The sequence below is a fragment of the Babylonia areolata genome, chromosome 23, assembly GCF_041734735.1.
Source record: "Babylonia areolata isolate BAREFJ2019XMU chromosome 23, ASM4173473v1, whole genome shotgun sequence".
Lineage (NCBI taxonomy): Eukaryota > Metazoa > Mollusca > Gastropoda > Neogastropoda > Buccinidae > Babylonia > Babylonia areolata.
In genome coordinates, this window is record NC_134898.1 from 4,990,997 (window position 1) to 5,012,148 (window position 21,152).

General features: G+C 40.6%; 1 protein-coding gene across 1 annotated transcript; it reads left to right on the forward strand.

Annotated features, from left to right (window-relative positions):
• The first annotated feature begins 159 nt into the window (after nucleotides 1–159).
• Nucleotides 160–18,892, forward strand: LOC143298013 (uncharacterized). Its single transcript, XM_076610665.1, has 7 exons — nucleotides 160–220; nucleotides 2,147–2,265; nucleotides 2,885–2,949; nucleotides 3,534–3,571; nucleotides 5,574–5,653; nucleotides 9,237–9,299; nucleotides 12,878–18,892. The coding sequence occupies exons 1-7, from the start codon at nucleotides 169–171 to the stop codon at nucleotides 12,980–12,982; spliced, it is 522 nt and encodes a 173-aa protein (XP_076466780.1). The 5' UTR covers nucleotides 160–168; the 3' UTR covers nucleotides 12,983–18,892.
• The last annotated feature ends 2,260 nt before the right edge of the window (nucleotides 18,893–21,152 follow it).

Sequence of the window (21,152 nt, forward strand, 5' to 3'; positions counted from 1 at the left end):
CTTAAAATAAGATTGGAACAGGTTCATGTCCGCGGACTTATATCCAAACTTCTGTGAAGTCCGTGGTTAACGTGAGCTTACAAATCGCCCAGTAGGCAGTGAGTTTATGTCAGAGTCGATCTTGCGGGTAAAGGGGGGCAATGCAGAAGTGTTGTTGGTGTTACCAAGATGGCAGAGAAAGTCGTTTGGATCACGGTCACTTTGCGATTTAGTTGTTCAGGTAATGATTGATTGTTCACTAGCAAATTATGGATTACGAGTAATTTGTACTTAATACGGTAAAAACTCGGAGATATGTCAATCCATCGCACCTAAAGTTTATTTCTGAACCTTCGACTTCGAGGCTTCAGCTTAGATTCTGTGCCTGGGCATGGCTTGAGCAAGCGAGTTTATTAATGGGTTGTTTTATAATTTTGTGAAACATGCCGACTTTTGTCTTGTTCTCGTATTATATTCACAATGACGTGTTTATTGAATGTAGTCATCATTGAATACAAGAGGACAAATACAAGAAACTGTTCTTTGGTTGAGTGATTTATTGTAGGCAGATATCTACACATGCTCATCATTTAATGATAAAATTTGTGGTGATGGAACAAAACAAACTGCCTTCCAGTCACCAAGTTTCTGATAAATGTGACATTGACCGCTTGGCTCAGGTGATCTTATTTGATAAAAAGAAAAATTAACAAGTGAATTTTAAGATAGGTCATTAGATGAGTTAAAGTTTTCATCAACTGATTGCACTTTTCATTACACTTGCACCTATGACAGTACTTATCATATGGTGATACCACATGGTCACACACACACTTAGACAAATGCACATGATGTACTCATGCACACACACATGAGCACAGACACACGTGCGCGTGCACACATACACACTTATGCATGCATGCATCTACTCTGTACATGTATGTTTAGGGACATGTAGACAAAAATATGACTCCAGTCAGCCACCCACCACCATAACCTCTCCCCCCCACACACACATGTGCACACATACACACACACACACACACACACCTGCATACATGTACTGTATAGATGCATGCATGGAGATGTACACAAAAATATGACTCCAGTCAACTATCCGCCACCATGTCCTCGCACGCACGCACACACACACATACACATGTACACTTGCACATAATTTAGTCATGCACACACACACACACCTGTATACATTTACCCAATACATGCTTACTTGACATGTACACAAAAATATGACTCCAGTCAACTGCCACCACCTTGACCTCACACACACACATCTGCGCACACACACACACATACACATACATGGACACATGCATATTATGTAGTTATGCACACACACACACACATGCACACACACACACACACTCATGTGCACATGCATGCATGTCACCCTCTCACCACGACCTTCCCCTCACACATATGTACGCACTTGCAAACACACACACACACACACACAGAGTAAGTTATTTGTTGTTTTTTGTTAGGAAATTGAAAAGGAAAGAAGGGGGTGGGGGGAGGGGGTGGGAAGGGGGGGAGTAAATGGGGATGGGGTGGCCGGAAGGCTGAGGCTCATGTAAGTGTGCATTCTCAGCTTTTGTATGGTATATATATATATATTCAATGAATATTAAGCTGAACTGCCAGTGCCAGTTGGATACACTGATTTTTAAGTCTGATGTTCCTAGTTACAAGATCAGAGTTGATTATTGATGATAATTGACACCGTGACAGTTGTAAAATGTGCTAATGGTGTGATGATAGCAGTATTTAGTTGGTGTACCAGAAATTCAAATAGTAGTGCTCAATAACATTACTGCATCAACACAGTTATAACCTAATATTACTGTTTGTTAGCAAAAGTAGATGGTTTTGTGTTTGGGTCTTTTCCCTCTGCCTGTATTTCAGCTTCAACTATCCACCGGTTAAAATGGTTAGTCAATACTTTATATATTTCAGCCACCATTTTATGTTAAATTCTCATTACTCATTAATGTTCTCTGGAGACTCACACTCATATTAACATCCTGATAGAGTAGTGGGACATCACTGATAGTGCTCAGTGGTATAATTTTTGCCATTAAGTTTACACTTGTAATATAGTTTATTTTCAAAATGTTTGTTTTTTTTTCGTTTGATTTGTGTACAGATGTGGATAGCGATACCAGCCTGATCAGCATCAAGACGGCTGATGGAGAAACAATGAAGCAATTGTCAGCCAAAGTCTGTAGGCTTCTCAACCTGAGTACTAGTGGTTATGTTTTTCAGGTACCCTTGACTGTTTCTGTCTGTCTGCTTCTGTGTCTTTCAGTCTGTCTGCCTGAATCTGTATGCATATGGATGTGTGTGTGTGTGTGTGTGTGTGTATGTGAGTAAATGTGTTTATGTGCAAGTGTACGTGTGTAATGTATGCGGGTGTGTGCACGTGTATGTGCGTGCATTTGTGCGTTTGATGAGATACTGGATCATGAGTGCACCTTTTATAAACAAGTCTTGAATTATAGTTGAAACAAATCAAATGGCTAAACAAAAAGGTGTACTTTTTTTTTTTTTTTAAGAAAAAGAAACGTTTAAGAATATAGTCCAGGTAATCGAATGAAATGAACTCTTGTAAACCCTTTTTCTGATAATTTGCACAACTGTCTCATTCAAAAGTAAAATTTATATGCTGTTATGATATCTAGAGATATATATATATATATGTATATATAATGTTATATCAGGTCGTACTGTGTGTGTGTGTTTATGTTCGTGTGTGTGTGTGTGTGAAAGTCAACAGAGCTGCTAATTTATGTCCAGATCTGTCTTGCCATAAAAAAACACCAACAAAAAACCTAGGTGCTAGATATGGAAATTATGTTGCACTGGTCAATCTGTTTGTGCACAGCTGCGCAACGCCCGTGGGTCCCTCATTCCCCTGAACGGCAAGCTGGAAGAGAACACCAAGGAAAAGTGAGTCTGGTCACCGGCTGGTCTGGAAACATCTCAGATTAGATAAGACTGCAAAATTTGAGTTTGACTTCGTGTGGATTATCTGGATACTTGTGTATATTGCATAGATACAAAAATTTGGGTGGGTGAGTGTGTGTGTGTGTGTGTGTGTTTGCATACTGTGTATGTATCATTGAATGCCACTGCATGCAGAATATGGATTATCCACTTCCATTGTTCTGAGTAAAGAATGCCTTCTCACAGAGTGCAAAGTAAACTTAATGTTAGTATTATAATTTATACAAGGCATTAGTACTGGTAACCATGCTTATAGAAACTTTATAATCGTATAGTGATGCTGTCTGCAAACACACACACACACACACACACACACATATCATAGTCACATACTTTCTCCCTATATACAAAGATTTAGATGTTTGCCATTCTCCCCCTAAGCCCCATACCAAGACATCTACAAACACACACAGAGTCACGTACACATGCACCCACAGACACAGACAGAGACTTCTCTTCCTCACTTTGCTTCTGATAGTGATACCATGTTTTAAATTGTTCCTTGAATTTTGTTTTCCATGTTTCAGTCCCTATTTACTGTCTGTTTTCAAGGAGTATCAGACAGGTAAGGATTGGTTTATATTTCTGTGCTTTGAAACCTAAAGTTTAACTCACCCGGGCCAGAAAGTTTTCTGCCTTGCTTTTCCCTACAGACGGCCCATTTGTTAGGGTTAGAAAAAAAATTACAAAAAATACAAAACATAAGGTAACTGAATGAAACTCACTGTACTTGACCCACTGACCCCTCTCCTCTGGTCGTGTGTATGCCCACCTCCCTCCCTCTTCACTACCCTCTGAATCTGATTCACTGCCAGTACCTTCTTGCTGGAAGCTTTCTTCACTGCAGATACTTTATTCAACGTCTTCATCATTCTCGTCGATGTCAGAACCTTCAGTTTGAAGCATTTCAATCACTTCATTGTCGTGATCTATTTTGCTCCAAAAATCTCCACTTGTATCGCCTGCGACGCCATTTTCGATACATATGCAGATTAGCTTGTCATGTGGGGTGCCAAACTCAGACGCTCGCCAGCGAGTGTGTTGTCACGGAATCTCACGATGAAACTTTCCATTTGGCCCCTTAACACATTTACAGTGCCCAGTGTAGCTGCGATTGTTATGCTACCTCATGAGGGAAATGTGGAAAACAAAATATTATTGTCGAAACTGCTATAGCGTTCCGTCGTCCAGAACTCTGCCTTCCGTCAGAAACGCTATAGCGTTCCATTGTCCGGAGTAAGTTAAATGCTTGTTTTTTTATGGTTAATCAGACCGAGAGAAAAGCATGTTTTTTTGGCTTTTTTTCTGGTTTGTTATATTCTATGAACAAAGTGATCATTGAGAGGTTGTGGCTTTGAACCTAACCAATTTTAAAAGCATGTTGTAAGATTTTTCAGTGGCTGACGAGTTTCTACTTTGAACTGAGTTTGTTAATAGGCTCAGATGTGAAGACTGGTACAACAGAGTTGAATGTTGTCCACTTCATCAGATCTATGTGTCTTTAAGAGTCCACCTCAAATTTCCTAACACTGTTGTTGTTTTGCAAGGGGTTTTATTACCTATGTTCCATAATGCAGGGTCTGTTCTGGAGCGTGGCCTCATGGGAACCTAAATTTGTGACAGTGATACCTGTGATAGTGATACCTAATGCATGTGACAGTGATGCCAAATGTCTGTGACAGTGATACCTAATGTGTGTGAGCGATGAATAATGTGTGTGATAGTGATGCCTAATGTGTGTGACAGAAATGTGTGTGACAGTGATGAATAATGTGTGACAGTGATGAATGATGTGTGTAACTGTGATAACAAATGTGTGACAATGATGAATAATGTGTGTAACTGTGATAACAAATGTGTGACAGTGATGAATAATCTGTGTAACTGTGATAACAAATGTGTGACAGTGATGAATAATGTGTGTAACTGTGATAACAAATGCGACAGTGATGAATAATCTGTGTAACTGTGATAACAAATGTGTGACAGTGATGAATAATGTGAGTAACTGTGATAACAAATGTGTGACAGTGATGAATAATGTGAGTAACTGTGATAACAAATGTGTGACAGTGATGAATAATGTGTGTAACTGTGATAACAGCTGTGTGACAGTGATGAATAATGTAACTGTGATAACAGATGTGTGACAGTGATGAATAATCTGTGTAACTGTGATAACAGATGTGTGACAGTGATGAATAATCTGTGTAACTGTGATAACAAATGTGTGACAGTGGTGAATAATGTAACTGTGATAACAAATGTGTGACAGTGATGAATAATGTGTGTAACTGTGATAACAAATGTGTGACAGTGATGAATAATGTGTGTAACTGTGATAACAAATGTGTGACAGTGATGAATAATCTGTGTAACTGTGATAACAAATGTGTGACAGTGATGAATAATGTGTGACAGTGATGAATAATCTGTGTAACTGTGATAACAAATGTGTGACAGTGATGAATAATGTGTGTAACTGTGATAACAAATGTGTGACAGTGATGAATAATCTGTGTAACTGTGATAACAAATGTGTGACAGTGATGAATAATGTGTGACAGTGATGCCCAAACCCAGAAGTGTTCAGGCGGACACCTTCTCCTCCACCATCCATAACCAGACCCAGATGTTTCTGTCCAGGGTATGTGTGTGTACATATTTTATGTGCGTGTTTGTGTGTGTGTGTATGCGTGAGTACTTGTTTGCATGTGTGTTTGTATGTGTGTGTGTGTGTGTGTATGCGTGTGTGTGTGTAAGTTTGTGTGGTGTGTGTGTGTAAGTTTGTGTGCTATGAGTCAGGAATGGGGTGGGGTTGCCTTCTGTTGATCCTTTGCTAACATGTGGTAGCAAGCCTACACAAAAGTGTAAAGATGGCAAGCGTTGGAAGTCCTTTGAGGATGAAGTCGCTTGCTTCAGTCTCCATGCATACAATGCCCTTGTGGAGATCCTGAAAAAAACACACACACACACACACACACACAAAAAAAAAACCCTGTTAGAGATAATTTACTTCATTTGTTTTCCCTTTTTAAATTTTTTTTTTAATACTAAATATGATACATATCAAGGACATATCATTTTCCCATTATTTTTCTTTTCCCTTTACTTGACTTAGTTGTTTGAAAGATTTTCATATGAAACATCCTGAAATTCTTTTGTTTTTTTCATTTTGCTTACTTATATACAGTGTATTAAACCAGATAAAGAGATGGTAAACGAGTGATCATATTGGAAACATGGCATAAAGGAACACAGTGTTCCACCCACCCACCTTTTTAAAAAAATTTATTTTGTTATAGTTTTTGTTTGTATGATAATCCTTCAATGTCTGCTACCTCTTGAGAAGTATCAGAATATATGATTTATCTAAATAAAAAATGATACATACTTATTTTCAGTTACGGGGATCAAGTTGACAGAACTTTATAGTCTCGTCTTCATTCAGTAGTTGTGACCACTTTGTTATGAGTGGCTGTCTTTTTTTTTTTTTTTTTTCTCACATGCATACAGTATATTATACCTTTTCCTCAACTTTTCCTCTCACTTTGAATCATTGGCTTCAATGGTTTGAAATATTTTCAAGATGAAGTATACAAATGCTTTCCCGTTTGGGCTTTTTTTTTTTTTTCCCCTCACTGACAGTGATAGTTCTAGACACAGAAAAAAGTACTCCAGGTCCTCTACCTAGCCCGCCTACCCCTCCTTCCCTTCCATCTTACCCCATGTGTTGCTGTAGCTGCTGACAGTGACGCTAGTGATGACGATGGTGTCATGTGTGTCACATGTGTTGCTGTAGCTGATGACAGTGTCACTAGTGGTGATGATGGTGTCATGTGTGTCCCATGTGTTGCTGTAGCTGCAGACAGTGTTGCTAGTGGTGATGATGGTGTCATGTGTGTCCTATGTGTTGCTGTAGCTGCAGACAGTGTTGCTAGTGGTGATGATGGTGTCATGTGTGTCACATGTGTTGCTGTAGCTGCAGACAGTGTTGCTAGTGGTGATGATGGTGTCATGTGTGTCCCATGTGTTGCTGTAGCTGCTGACGGTGTCGCTAGTGGTGATGATGGTGTCATGTGTGTCACATGTGTTGCTGTAGCTGCAGACAGTGTTGCTAGTGGTGATGATGGTGTCATGTGTGTCACATGTGTTGCTGTAGCTGCTGACAGTGTTGCTAGTGGTGATGATGGTGTCATGTGTGTCACATGTGTTGCTGTAGCTGCTGACAGTGACGCTAGTGGTGATGATGGTGTCATGTGTGTCCTATGTGTTGCTGTAGCTGCTGACGGTGTCGCTAGTGGTGATGTTGGTGTCATGTGTGTCCTATGTGTTGTTGTAGCTGATGACAATGTCGCTAGTGGTGATGATGGTGTCATGTGTGTCCCATGTGTTGCTGTAGCTGCAGACAGTGTTGCTAGTGGTGATGATGGTGTCATGTGTGTCACATGTGTTGCTGTAGCTGCTGACAGTGTTGCTAGTGGTGGTGGTGTCATGTGTGTCACATGTGTTGCTGTAGCTGCTGACAGTGACGCTAGTGGTGATGATGGTGTCATGTGTGTCACATGTGTTGCTGTAGCTGCTGACGGTGTCGCTAGTGGTGATGTTGGTGTCATGTGTGTCCTATGTGTTGTTGTAGCTGATGACAATGTTGCTAGTGGTGATGATGGTGTTGTGTGTGTCCCATGTGTTGCTGTAGCTGATGAGTGTTGCTAGTGGTGATGACGGTGTCATGTGTGTTACATGTGTTGCTGTAGCTGACAGTGTCGCTAGTGGTGATGATGGTGTCATGTGTGTCCCATGTGTTGCTGTAGCTGATGACAGTGTCGCTAGTGGTGATGATGGTGTCATGGGTGTCCCACGTGTTGCTGTAGCTGATGAGTGTTGCTAGTGATGATGATGGTGTCATGTGTGTCCCATGTGTTGCTGTAGCTGATGACAGTGTTGCTAGTGGTGATGACGGTGTCATGTGTGTTACATGTGTTGCTGTAGCTGACAGTGTCGCTAGTGGTGATGATGGCGTTATGTTTGTCACATGTGTTGCTGTAGCTGACAGTGTTGCTAGTGGTGATAATGGTGTCATGTGTGTCCCATGTGTTGCTGTAGCTGATGACAGTGTTGCTAGTGGTGATGTTGGTGTCATGTGTGTCCCATGTGTTGCTGTAGCTGCTGACGGTGTCTCTAGTGGTGATGTTGGTGTCATGTGTGTCCTATGTGTTGTTGTAGCTGATGACAGTGACGCTAGTGGTGATGATGGTGTCATGTGTGTCACATGTGTTGCTGTAGCTGCTGACAGTGACGCTAGTGGTGATGATGGTGTCATGTGTGTCCTATGTGTTGCTGTAGCTGCTGACGGTGTCGCTAGTGGTGATGATGGTGTCATGTGTGTCACATGTGTTGCTGTAGCTGCAGACAGTGTTGCTAGTGGTGATGATGGTGTCATGTGTGTCCTATGTGTTGTTGTAGCTGCTGACGGTGTCGCTAGTGGTGATGATGGTGTCATGTGTGTCCCATGTGTTGCTGTAGCTGCAGACAGTGTTGCTAGTGGTGATGATGGTGTCATGTGTGTCACATGTGTTGCTGTAGCTGCTGACAGTGTTGCTAGTGGTGATGGTGTCATGTGTGTCCTATGTGTTGCTGTAGCTGCTGACGGTGTCGCTAGTGGTGATGTTGGTGTCATGTGTGTCCTGTGTGTTGTTGTAGCTGATGACAATGTTGCTAGTGGTGATGATGGTGTTGTGTGTGTCCCATGTGTTGCTGTAGCTGATGAGTGTTGCTAGTGGTGATGACGGTGTCATGTGTGTTACATGTGTTTCTGTAGCTGACAGTGACGCTAGTGGTGATGATGGTGTCATGTGTGTCACATGTGTTGCTGTAGCTGCTGACAGTGACGCTAGTGATGATGATGGTGTCATGTGTGTCACATGTGTTGCTGTAGCTGCTGACAGTGTCACTAGTGATGATGATGGTGTCATGTGTGTCACATGTGTTGCTGTAGCTGCTGACAGTGTCACTAGTGATGATGATGGTGTCATGTGTGTCACATGTGTTGCTGAAGCTGATGACAGTGTCGCTAGTGGTGATGAAGGTGTCATGTTTGTCACATGTGTTGCTGTAGCTGATGACAGTGTCACTAGTGATGATGATGATGGTGTCATGTTTGTCACATGTGCTGTTGTAGCTGCTGACAGTGTCGCTAGTGGTGATGATGGTGTCATGTTTGCTTTCAGATCAGCAACCTGGAGAACACCATTCCTGAGCTGAAGGTAAAGAGAGAGGAAAAAATCAAACAGGTGTGTGAGGAATCATATTACTCTATTTTTTTTAGATTGTTTGTCTCAGTACTCTTTCCTCTTATGCTTGTTACTTTGATAGCACACAGTGTTAGTGTGTGTGTGTGCGTGTGTGTGTGTGGTTTTGAATTGTCTCCAGAAAAGTGAGTGGACAGTAGAGTATGCATATTGTACTAAGATTATCCAGAACAGCATGAAAAATCAGGTTTACTTATTCTGACATAATTATTCTCCTTTATTACAAAAATCGTTTTTGGGACCCGCAATACAAACAGCAATTAAGAATATGTACCCCTTTTTTTTGCACATGTGTGAATTTTGCAACTTGTGTGTGGAGGACAAAATTTGCCTGAATGAATGAATGTGTGTATGTAACTGAAGCCTGACTGAATGACTCCGGAAATGAAATGATGAGTGCCAAAGGGTAGCTGTTTGTAGACTCTACCCAGGATGGCAGTCTGTCATGCAAATGACGCCGTGTTTGTAAAGCAGAGATTGGTCTCTGACTGAGGACAGGAGCTTTCTAAGTATCAATAGCAGTTATAATTGTGAGCCACTGCAGACTTTCCCCCGAGTGCCCTTGACTACCTGTGTAAATGCATAGCTTGTCATGGCTTGTTTGAGCGTGTTGAGCACAGGTTTTCAGTTGTGTTAGTGATTCCAGTGTGATGATAAGTCAGTCGTGCAGTGATAATATTTTGACAATATCTCTATCTCAAACCTCACAGTAGTACTAGCCAGACATAATGGCAGGGTGTGAAACATTAGGTAAGAAGAAGAAAGAAAATTAAACTAGTGTCTAAGCCTGATACATGCTGTGTCAATGTGTGTGCTGTATGCAGGATCATGAGACAGAGATTGTGGTAAGCTGAGTCATGTTGGCGAAACAGTTCGTTTTTGTTTTGCTTCAAGTTTTTTTCAATTATAAATCATCCGAAACACTTGAATTCTGGGACAGTGTGCCACATCAAATTTGTCTTCCAGGAGAGAGTTTTACTCTGAAAACTCATTTTTTTAAAAAATAGTTTTTCTCGGTTGGACAAGGAGTACTCTCTCTTATTCTTGCTTTATTTTGTTCAGGAAGATTTACTCATAGTTGAATTGTGTGTTCGGTAAGCTGACCCTAATCTGTTTTAACAGCTACTGTACATCACTGTTCTGAGTATTCCAGAATAACAACTGTTGTTCATCCCCTGCCTGGTATCTGTGCTTCACATTTCTAAACTGCAGTACTTTGATTTTTGTTGTGTTTTTTTTTTTTTAACTTGTCATAATGGATCTCTTTCATGTTCACATTTGTTATCTCCCTTCATATAAGCCTTTCCAGTGTTTTCTCACTCCGTCAGTTATTGTTCACTTTGCAAAGCACTGGCAGCAACAAACAGTGTCTTCTTATGTTCAAGCAAAGGGTTTTTTAAAAAGGGTTAAAGGTCCCATAGCCTTTTTTTGGCCATTGGGGCAGTGGATTCATATCCTCTGTGTCTAGGCCTTGGTATAGGAAGGCTGGGCCCAATCCTCTTGTGGCATTCCTACCTTCTCAAACCACCAGTCAGGTACCCATTCACAGAAGGGAAGAGTGAGGAAAAGTGGAGTAAAGTGTTTTTCCCCCAAGGACACAACAGCATGCCGAAACATGTCCTCAAACTCTTGATCACTGATGAACACTGGACCGATTCTGCCGTGGTGCCTACTACACAAAGGGGTACCTAAAAGAAACTGTCTGCCTATGGCTGTTTGAGTTTTGCCACTTTTTCACTCATACCTCAACAATACAATTAGAGTTGTTCAAGGAAAAAGTAGGTGTGCAATTTGCTGAAAAATACACAATCAGATCTGCTTGTGTGAATGTATGTATGTGTGGTTTGTGCAATATCTCAAATGATTTCAAGTGGAAAAGAAAGTGCAATGAACTGGCTCACAAGCAGTGAAGTAGGAGAAGGAGAACTGACTTGAACCTGGCACATCGTACAGGGCTCACAAAAAATTAAGGACCACTTGGGAACTTGGACAGCTTTCTTCTTTCGGGGCGTGGTGAAATGATGAAGTTTCAACCAACAGTAGCGTGTGCAGCCGGTGTAATGAGCACCACACATAACCAGTGGTGTTTTCTTTTGTGTGAACTTTCAATCTTTACAAAAAAACAACACACCTATTGTTTGTGAACTACTACATAACTTTATTTTGGGCTGAAACATTGATTTTTCGAAAGCATTCTTAAACTGTTCATGATTTATGTGTGCCTGAAACAGTCATGTGTGTGTTCAGTGAGAGGGCAGTGGAAGACCACATGCACCTTGCTTAATCTAATTTTTTTTAACATTTTATGAAAACATACCCAATTTTATGAAGTGGTCCTTAACTTTTTGTGAAGTCTTTTTAAAGACAAGACTGTGCTGGAGAACTGTTGTCTGCTGGCCATTACAGCTGCCCTTTGTATTTCCAGATGTATACACTGGATTAGGAGTCCTTAGGTGTGCATTTACAGCAGTCAACAGTGTATGTATAGGAGCATATATATATATGTATATATTTATATATGCATATCTAGTACTCACACACACACACACACACATTAAAGAACAGACACCCCCATACATCCTTTCACTAATACACAGAGTACCCATACAAACAGAGAAATCGCCATCACAACCACCAACAGAATCATTCAGTTTTACACGTTGCTTTGATCAGGGAGTGAAACATTTCATTTTGGTCAAGTCAAGACAGCAAAAATAACCTTGGATTCCTCTGCATTATGTGCGCAAAATATGTTTTGGTCAAATATTTTTCTTTCTCTTATTTAGCACATTGGTACATAATCACACTGTCATTTCATTTGGACATTGGTACATAAAGACATTACCAGATCAGCCGCAGCAAGAGCAAGACACTGTAACTTTCTCTTGGTATGATAACAATGTATCATGTCGCACTGAGGAGTTAGTGACGATTTATCCTGTGGGTGTCATGGCAGTGATAAGTCTTGTGGATGACAAGGCAACCATTTCTTGTAGATAATATGCAAATATAGTGTGGGTACATTATGTCTTGTGGATGGTATGGAAGTGTGTCTAATTGATGGCATGGCAACGATGTGTCTGGTGGATGCCATGGCAACTATGTGTCTTGTAGATGCCATGGCAATGATGTCTGGTGGCTGGTATGGCAGTGTGTCTTGTTGATGGCATGGCAACAATGTCTTGTGGATGGTATGGCAGTGTGTCTTGTTGATGGCATGGCAATGATGTGTCTTGTGGATGCCGTGGCAATGATGTGTCTTATGGATGCCATGGCAGTGATGTGTCTTGTGGATGGTATGGTAGTGTGTCTTGTTGATGCCATGGCAATGATGTGTCTTGTTGATGCCATGGCAATGATGTGTCTTGTGGTTGGTATGGCAGTGTCTTGTTGATGGCATGGCAACAGTGTGTCTTGTGGATGGCATGGCAATGATGTGTCTTGTGGATGGTATGGCAGTGTGTCTTGTGAATGGTGTGGCAATGGTACATGTTGTGGATGGCATGGCATTATGGCAATGACACGTTTCACTGAGGGGGCTGTGGTGATGTGTTGTTCAGGAGATCCAAGAGCTGGAGGACAAGCTGAACTTCCTGCAGAAGCGTTTCAATGAAGCTGACCAGATGGAGTGGACTGGGATCATCAAGAAAAGTCCCCTGTGGTGAGGCCGGTCGGGACTGTGGGCTTATGGTCTCTCCGTCAGGATGCAGATGGACCCTGCTCATGTCTGTGTTTTTCTGACCGGGGGCTGGGTTGCAGGAGCGTTCTTTACAATTACAGCGCTGAGTTTGCTTAGCGTTAGGAATGTTCCTAAGTCTGTGGAATTAGCATCGAGTTAGGAAATTCTTAGCAAAAAGCAAACTTAGCACTGCTAAGATCGCTCATGCAACCCAACCCAGGTGTGCTTCAGGAAGGATTTAGGAGACAGCTTAACGTGTGTGTGGAGTGTCTGTTCAACTGTGAATACAGCGTAATAACTGTGGTGGCTGTGGTGCTTGTGAAACAAAGTGGGTGAATGCAGTGTACAGTTTACATGTCTGTTCAACCCACTTACTCCTTGGAGAGGATTAGGCCTAGAGAGGGTTGTTTTTATCAGTTTTTGACTAGTTGAAGTGTTGGAGAAGGCAGATGCAGATTACAGAACTGTGTGTTAGGTCAAACTTTTACTTTCCCAGTGTGAGAGGGGTTAGCAAAGGAAGGGTGGGGGGTCACCGGGTGGTAGAAGAGGAGAGGATCTTGGTGGAGACTACAAAGTTAGGGCTTGTCTTTTCAATTTAAAAAAAATAAAGAAATGAAAGATGAATAAGAAAGTGGAATGAGTGACAAGAGGAGATTAAGCTGGTCAAAATCATCAAGTGCAGAAGGAAAAGGGCAGAAGTGGGAAAGAAAGAGGAAATATCTGGTGCTAAAATGAACACTTGTCTACGCATTTCAGCTTGTCTGTCGTTCATCTTCCAAAGAGGATATCTTTCATTGCCGGCAGCAGCAGACGGAAGGTCAGATTTCATGCATATGGAGATTCACATGTATGAGCATGTATGTATATGCCTGCATATTCAGCTTGTACATGAATGACACATTTGGTGACATGCACGTGCATGTGTGTGCACACAGATACCCACACACACACACGAGCAAGTTCAACACAGACCAACAAAAATAAAGTGGATTAGCAGGCAGAAGAAGGGGGAAAAAAAGCAAATAAGGCAAGAAGAGTGAGTTTTTTTTAATAGTTGTGGAAGGACTATACTTTTTTACGTTGTACTTGTTCGCAACACATGAAGTAACTTAACCCCTAGGCTGCCTATATGACGAGATAACTCATCATCACAAGCATGTACACTTCGCTGCCACAATGACGAGATAACTTGTCATCGAAATATTTGGACTTTTCCCTGGTTTGCATTCAGTTCGTTGATGAAAATGCTGGTCGCTTTAGCTTGGGGAATCTTTCTAGATTCTATTCATGGCTAGAAACCCCATCTACATCATGAGGCAGTCTGTTATTTGAACGTTTTGGTAGGGTCACTATCGCAGTGTTTTGCCTAGCTCCTTTCCTCGCTCGCTCAACAAAATGTCGGACTGACGCCGTGCTCTAAGACATGTGATCGTGGTGAACTAAATCAACCAAGATTGCTTTCTTTAGCTGATGTTCAGAAAGAATTGAAGCATAAATTTGAAGGAGAAGACAGTGATGAACATTAAAACGACGATTTGATAGAAAATAAAGGGAGCAATCAAGAGAGTGGCCAAGATACGACTATCAGTGAGTGATGCCGGCTGTACAACCGTAGCAGACGACACAAACTAACTGTATTATTAGCAGGACACAGTGTGAGTGATTTTCTTGACACTCGGCCAATGCGGTCTGATGAGAACTGGAAAAAGTGATCATGTAAGAGGGGTGAAGAGGAGGGGGGTGGAGACTGAGGGGGTGTGGCCTCACATCCATATTATCACTTGGAGAAGTCACAATGCATTGTGTATCTGTCTCTTTTAAAAAAAAAAAAAATTATTGTGGTTGTTCTAGTATGATTTTGTGTGTGCAGATATCCATTTGTCCAGAAAATGATACTTTAGTGCAAATTACCTGACTAATGTTTGCAATGAACAAGTTGAAAATGTGACAAGAAACAAAACACTGATTTCAAAACAACAGCATGTCACTAAAAATATATAAAATGGGAAAGCATGTGTTTTGTATTCTTTATTCATTTACCTTTCAGAAAATATATACTTTTAAGGGTCTTTCTCAAATAACAAAGAGCACAGAATTTTTTTAAAATTTATACCTGTTTTTTGTGAAAAAACCCTGGCAAATAGATTTCACTTCAATCTTATTTTCCTGGCAGTGAAAGGGTTAATAGGAATTGATGATGTATTATGTTGTATTTAAATAAAGAGACCGGCAAGGATGCAGAAGCACAACCGTCACTTTGATGTTCAAAACGTGCACGCATGACAAACTTACGCTCATTACCAAAAGAACCAAGGAAAGATGGAAACGAAGGAAAGGTGGTGAGGTTTCCACAACCACCTCTACGCATCCAGCTTAATTTGCCGCCTGTGTATCTTTCACTTATATTGCATTTTAATGTATTTACTTTTAAGTTTTAATTATCTCATTTTATTTTAGGCTACTGTTTTATAAAAACCAACTGTTAAGCTCACAAGGCCAGACCAACAACCACCTCCACACATCCAGTTTAATTTGTCATCTGTATCTTTCACTTATTATATTTCATTTTAATGTATTTACTTTTAAGTTTTAATTATCTCAGTTTATTTTAGGCTACTGTTTTTATAAAAACCGATTAAGCTCACAAGGCCAGACCAACGCTTAGGGTTTATGTAAAGGACAAGCATCCTCTCCATTTTTTATTCAAAAAAATATGTATGTATATATTTATTTTATTCAAGCAGATGTGGTGTAGTATATTTGGATCAGTCCACATGCTTTCACATCTCCTTGAACCTGAAACTGATACACTTTCATCAGTTGATTCAGCATTCACCCCATTCCCCTCCACCCCCACCCCTTCCTCCCTCCCCCCTCGCTTCCTCCCCCCTCACCAAAGAGTGACTGTGCCAGAAACAGTGTGTGCACCAGTCTTCCGCGATGTCATAAGGATTGTTGCCAAGATGCCACCTGCACGGGAGGAATAATTGAACAAAAAATAACAGTTGGATTTTTTTGTGTGTGTGTTTTTTTTTTGTGTGTGTTGGCAGCATGTTTGTTACCTTTGTCTTGGTACAAGCTTTTGTCTTTGGAAGAAAGCACGATCAAAGATTTCTTCTTCTTTTTTTTTCTTCTTTTTTTAATGAACTTGGGTTTTGATTAATTACACTCATATTACCATGACTCCCATGTGCACAAACTGGCTGTTTTCTGTATTTTGTCAGCAGTCATGTTAAACTAATTGTGTGAGTACGGCAGGCAACAGACTTTGTCCTCAGATCTGATTTTATGAGGAAGACATATGTTTTGTGATGAGTAATTAATTGTTTATTTAATTACTTGATTGGTTTTGATTGTGTCTACGGTTTATTGATTGACTTATATGTTTGTATCTTTTACGGCAATATTCATTCATCTGCAAATGCCATGAACAGTGCATTGTAGTAGTAGGTTTGGACAAAAGGGATGCAGCAGCTGGAAGTGAATTTGAGTCAGTTATCAAATTAGTTGGGGGGGGGGGGGGGGGGTTCCTAGGAGGGCTGTTTTGATGCGAAATGTACTGGTGTGTGAGCGGGAGAGAGCAGTTTGTTAGGTCTTCAAGTCATAGCTTGAAGAAGTATCCGTGTGTGCAAGTGTGTGTGTGTGTGTGTGTGTGCATACATACGTGCATCTCAACAAGCATATGGGTACTTTGGTTGGTGATTAGTTAGGACTTCCTATATATATATAAAAAAAAAAGAAAGGATTTTCTTTGCCATATGGACTGCATACTCACTCTGCATTTCCACTGCCATGGTTTCTCACAGCAGTGAAATCAGTGTGCAGTGTACGATGTCCCAGCCCGGTGTGCTTTCAGCTCAGGATTGTTGTCGTGACCAGGTCCCTCACTGCAAGTCTAGTCTCCACCATGCTTTGAGTTAGTTCTCTTGTCTGGCAACACATTACTGGTATGTTAATGTAATGACATTGAGTGACGCTAGTTTTCCTGCTGTCAGGCAACACAGTATCAGTATGTTAATGTCATCAGGTTGAGTGACGTTTGTTCTGCTCCTGTCGGGCGACACAGTATTGGCATGTTAATGTAATCACATTGAATTACACTGAAGAACCATTAACCCTTGACTTCTGAGCATTGGTGGTAAAATGTCAGTGTGGCATGAATTTGAAGTGCAAGTACTACTTTTTGCGTACCTGATTTTTTTTTTTTTTTTTTCTCAAGGCCTGACTAAGCGTGTTGGGTTATGCTGCTGATCAGGCATCTGCTTGGCAGATGTGGTGTAGCGTATATGGATTTGACCGAACGCAGTGACGCCTCCTTGAGCTACTGATACTGATACTGATTTTTCCAGTTTTCAGTTTGTTTCTCAAGGAGGTGTCACTGCATTCAGACAAATCCATATACTCTACACCACATCTGCTAGGCAAAATGCCTGATATCAGTGTAACCCAACACACTAATCAGGCACTGAGTGGATGGATATTTAATTATCTACCTATCAGAGTGGATTTCTTCTACAGAGTTTGCCTGAGGATAACTCTCTTGTTCTTTTTCAGTGCGCCTAGTGCATGCTGCACAAGGGACCTCAGTTTATCGTCTCATCCGAATGACGAGACACTTAGTTTGATTTTCCAGTTAAGGGCGAGGGCGGGAATTGAGCCCAGACTCTCACAGACACTGTACTGGCAGATGAGCACCTTAACCATTCTGCCACCTTCCTCTCTGATTTGACCAAACAAGAGTGATGCAGTCTCAAAAGGAATAAGCCCCCCATTTTTTTTTTTTTTTTTTAATGGTGACTGACACCCTGATCTGTAAGCTCAGTTGGCCGGCCCTTCACTGAAGAGCGTATACGTCAGCAGCATTCAAGGGGGCAAAAGAATCTGGTTAAGATAATCATGAGTTAATGTAAAGAAAAATGTTTTGAGCAGTGTGTTGTTTGTAATAAGTTATTGACATTTTTGTTTTATGTCTTTTTCTTATACAAGAATGAATTTTCTTGGTTTTTGACTGCGCAAATAAGTATCAAAATTGCATTTAAAAAAGCCCAGTTAATATCATTATGTGTATGCCAAAGGAATAAACATGTTTGCTTTATATGGAAGACTAATTTCAGTTTGGTTTTAAAAACGTTATTATTTTGCATTATGTAAGCTAATTATTCTATGTTGACATGGGTTTATTATTTTTAAGAGGAGCAACATGGCTTATTATATGTGGAATATTTATAACCAATTGCACATTATTTTACGTTTCTTGTCATTCTTTCAAGTGAATGATACTGACGTTTGGATTGAAAGGCCACAGTATTTTGAAGTTTGTGTTGACACTAACAATGTTTGTGGACTTCTGTATCCATTGTTTTGTGTTTTCATGCTCCTGTGACCACACAAGTTGGTCTGTTTCTTTTTTAACCTCTTACACAGACATTGCTTTTTTGTTTTTTGTGTTTTTTTTGTTCTTTCATTTAGTTTTAATATGTTTTAGCAGTTTGTGGGCAAAGAATTATAGCTGTTTTTATCTGGTAGTGAAGCAGTTTACCATTTTACTGTTTATTTGTTTTGCTCAAAAGAATATAATATAGTGTGTGCATGTGAGTGGGTGGGTGATTGTGATTGTGTACAGGGATGAGAACAGAAGTAATGGAACAGAAGAACAGTTTTATACAAGAGGATATGTCCTGTTTCATTATAGACGAATCTCTTTTTGAGTCTCTGTGGGTTTTTTTCCCCCTGTTGCTGTAATATACCCTATGAATGTTTGATTGAACACTGTCTGTAGGGTTTGTTTCAGTTCTATATTTTTGTAGTTCCTCGGTTTTAACAAAATATTGTATGTTTGTGTATGTTTACATCTTTTTTCGTTTTTGAATTGAAAAAATAACATAGATGGTCACATATTTTGGTGGGTTTTTTTAATCATTTGGAACGTTAGCATTGGTTCATGAAGAAAAAAAAATCATAAGGATCTGTTACTGATATATATTTATTGTCTTTTTGTTGTTGGTGGTGGTTTTAGTTTGGTGTTCAGAAGAGAAAGGAAAGTGTATTATTTAATAATATTTATTCTGTAATATATTAATTATTATATTTCTTTAATTAGCTTGATTGTTCATTGGGGCAGGGAGGTTTGTTTTGTTTAGTACCTTATGTTTACTCAAGGTCCAGTGATGTGTTGTTGTCTGGATGAATTTTGGTATAAGCATGTTATTGACTGTTTGACTGTGATATAAAAGTAAAGCTAGAAAAAATCGGAGGGTGTGTGTGTGTGTGTGTGTGTGTGTCATTGAGAGAAAAAGAGAGACATGACATTTTCAGTTGATGCAGATGAATGTGATTTATTTATCTTTGTCTCAGTATAAGAAAATGAATAAATATTGGCTTTTGTGTTAACACACACACACACACAAACAACTAAAAAAAAGCACACCCTAATTTGGAATCTTGAAGCAGCCAAAAGAACACGTGTGCACGCATGTATGCACACATGCACACACTCATATATGTGATGCTATGAACAGGCTGCATTGATCAGGAATCAACTCTACCACTGTTGTGATAAGAGTGGTTGAAAAAAAACCTGAAAGACTGATGTTAAATCACTTTCAGTTTGTGATTCTCTCTCTCTCTCATTCTCTCTCCCATTCTCTCTCCCTCTCTCTTTCCACTCTATTTATTTCCACCACACCACCACACTTTCCTGCCAGAAGGAAAAGGAAAATAGTGTGAGTTTGTCATTATCGACAGGAGTGTGTGTATATATATATATATATATATATTTTTTTTTTTCTAAAGCCTGGAGAAAGCACCTGCAACAGTTATACACATAAGTCAGCTTTTCCTGAAAAGTTATAAAGACAGTATCAGCAGATCTTATATACTTTTACAGCTAATGAAGTTTACACATGTTGTGTACTGGACGAGTGGACAGAGTACCGGACTAGAAGGAATGGGTTACGGGTTTGATTCCTGCGAGGACCAACCTCGCTGTCCATTAGTGGCTGGGTGGACAGTTGTCCCTGGCAACCTTCTTTTGGACAAAAAGACTTATAAAAAAAAAAAAAAAAAAAGAAGAAGAAAGTATAACATGAAAAGAGAAAAAAAGGTGGTATCAGATTAAAGTGATAGTGTACTGTCATAGCAAAAGTAACACACATAAAATTTCACACATAAGTTTCTTGTGACTGGCGAGTAAATCGGATCACCATGTCACTGAACCCTGCTAATTATGACGTGATGGTGACTTTTGACCTTTCATTGCAAGTGGGGTTAAGGGGGGGGGGGGGGGGGGGGGGTCAAAAGTGAGGTGTTTTGTCAGATCCAGCACCTGAGTTACGAGCAGGATCCGTATTCACATTCACACTGACGCACGTGCACACTCATCTCTCTCTGTCTTTCTGTCTCTCTCACCTTGACCCGGTACGTTGTTTACCAGCTTACATCCGTAGCCAAACCATTGGGAGTGGGGAGTGAGGGGGGTGGGTGCAGGGGGAAGGAGTGGGGTGGGGGGGGGGGAGTTGGGAGAAAGACCTGCGGGGAATTTCACCAGCTGGAACAATGGTACTTTCAACAAGCCAAACTTCAAAAGGAAAAAAAAAAAAGATGGCTGGATAAGTAAAGAATGAATACAGCTCCAAACAAGAAAAGTTGATGACTGAACAAACTGTAAGGTGAGCAGGTCATGCCAGCCATGCACAGCCTAGCTCTGTGGCGGGGGCACGTGACACACGCGTAGATCAGTCTCAGTCGGCTGTCTCCTACCCCCAACGGAAGCAGAGGTTTCCCCAATTTCATAAAAAAAAAGAAACTGTTGTGACTGAGCAGATCTGCAGTGTAATACAGTGCAATACAACTGATACTGTGACAATACAAATTCTTTGATTGCACGGTGTGTAATCAGTTTATTCTGTGGCTTTTAAGTTGTACCCCGGCCGGCGCGTGCATTTGCGCGCGCGCGCCGGCGCACACACACATACTCACACACACACACACACAACGGCACACTGGCAGAAGGATGAGAAAGGTAGATATGTACAAAACAGAGAAAACTTTACAGACCTATACACAGACGGACAGACAAACAAACACTGAGAGTTTTTGGCCCTGGACAGAAATGCCAGCCACTGAAACCCCCCACCACCCCCAAGTGTTTACAGAGC

What these genes read in the sequence shown, in the direction of transcription:
- LOC143298013 (XM_076610665.1), top strand. Translation starts at nt 169, where the DNA reads ATGGCAGAGAAAGTCGTTTGGATCACGGTCACTTTGCGATTTAGTTGT. An exon ending in CCCAGATGTTTCTGTCCAGG is followed by an intron (nt 5,654 to 9,236) that starts GTATGTGTGTGT and finishes GTTTGCTTTCAG; the next exon opens with ATCAGCAACCTGGAGAACAC. An exon ending in GAGAGGAAAAAATCAAACAG is followed by an intron (nt 9,300 to 12,877) that starts GTGTGTGAGGAA and finishes TGTGTTGTTCAG; the next exon opens with GAGATCCAAGAGCTGGAGGA.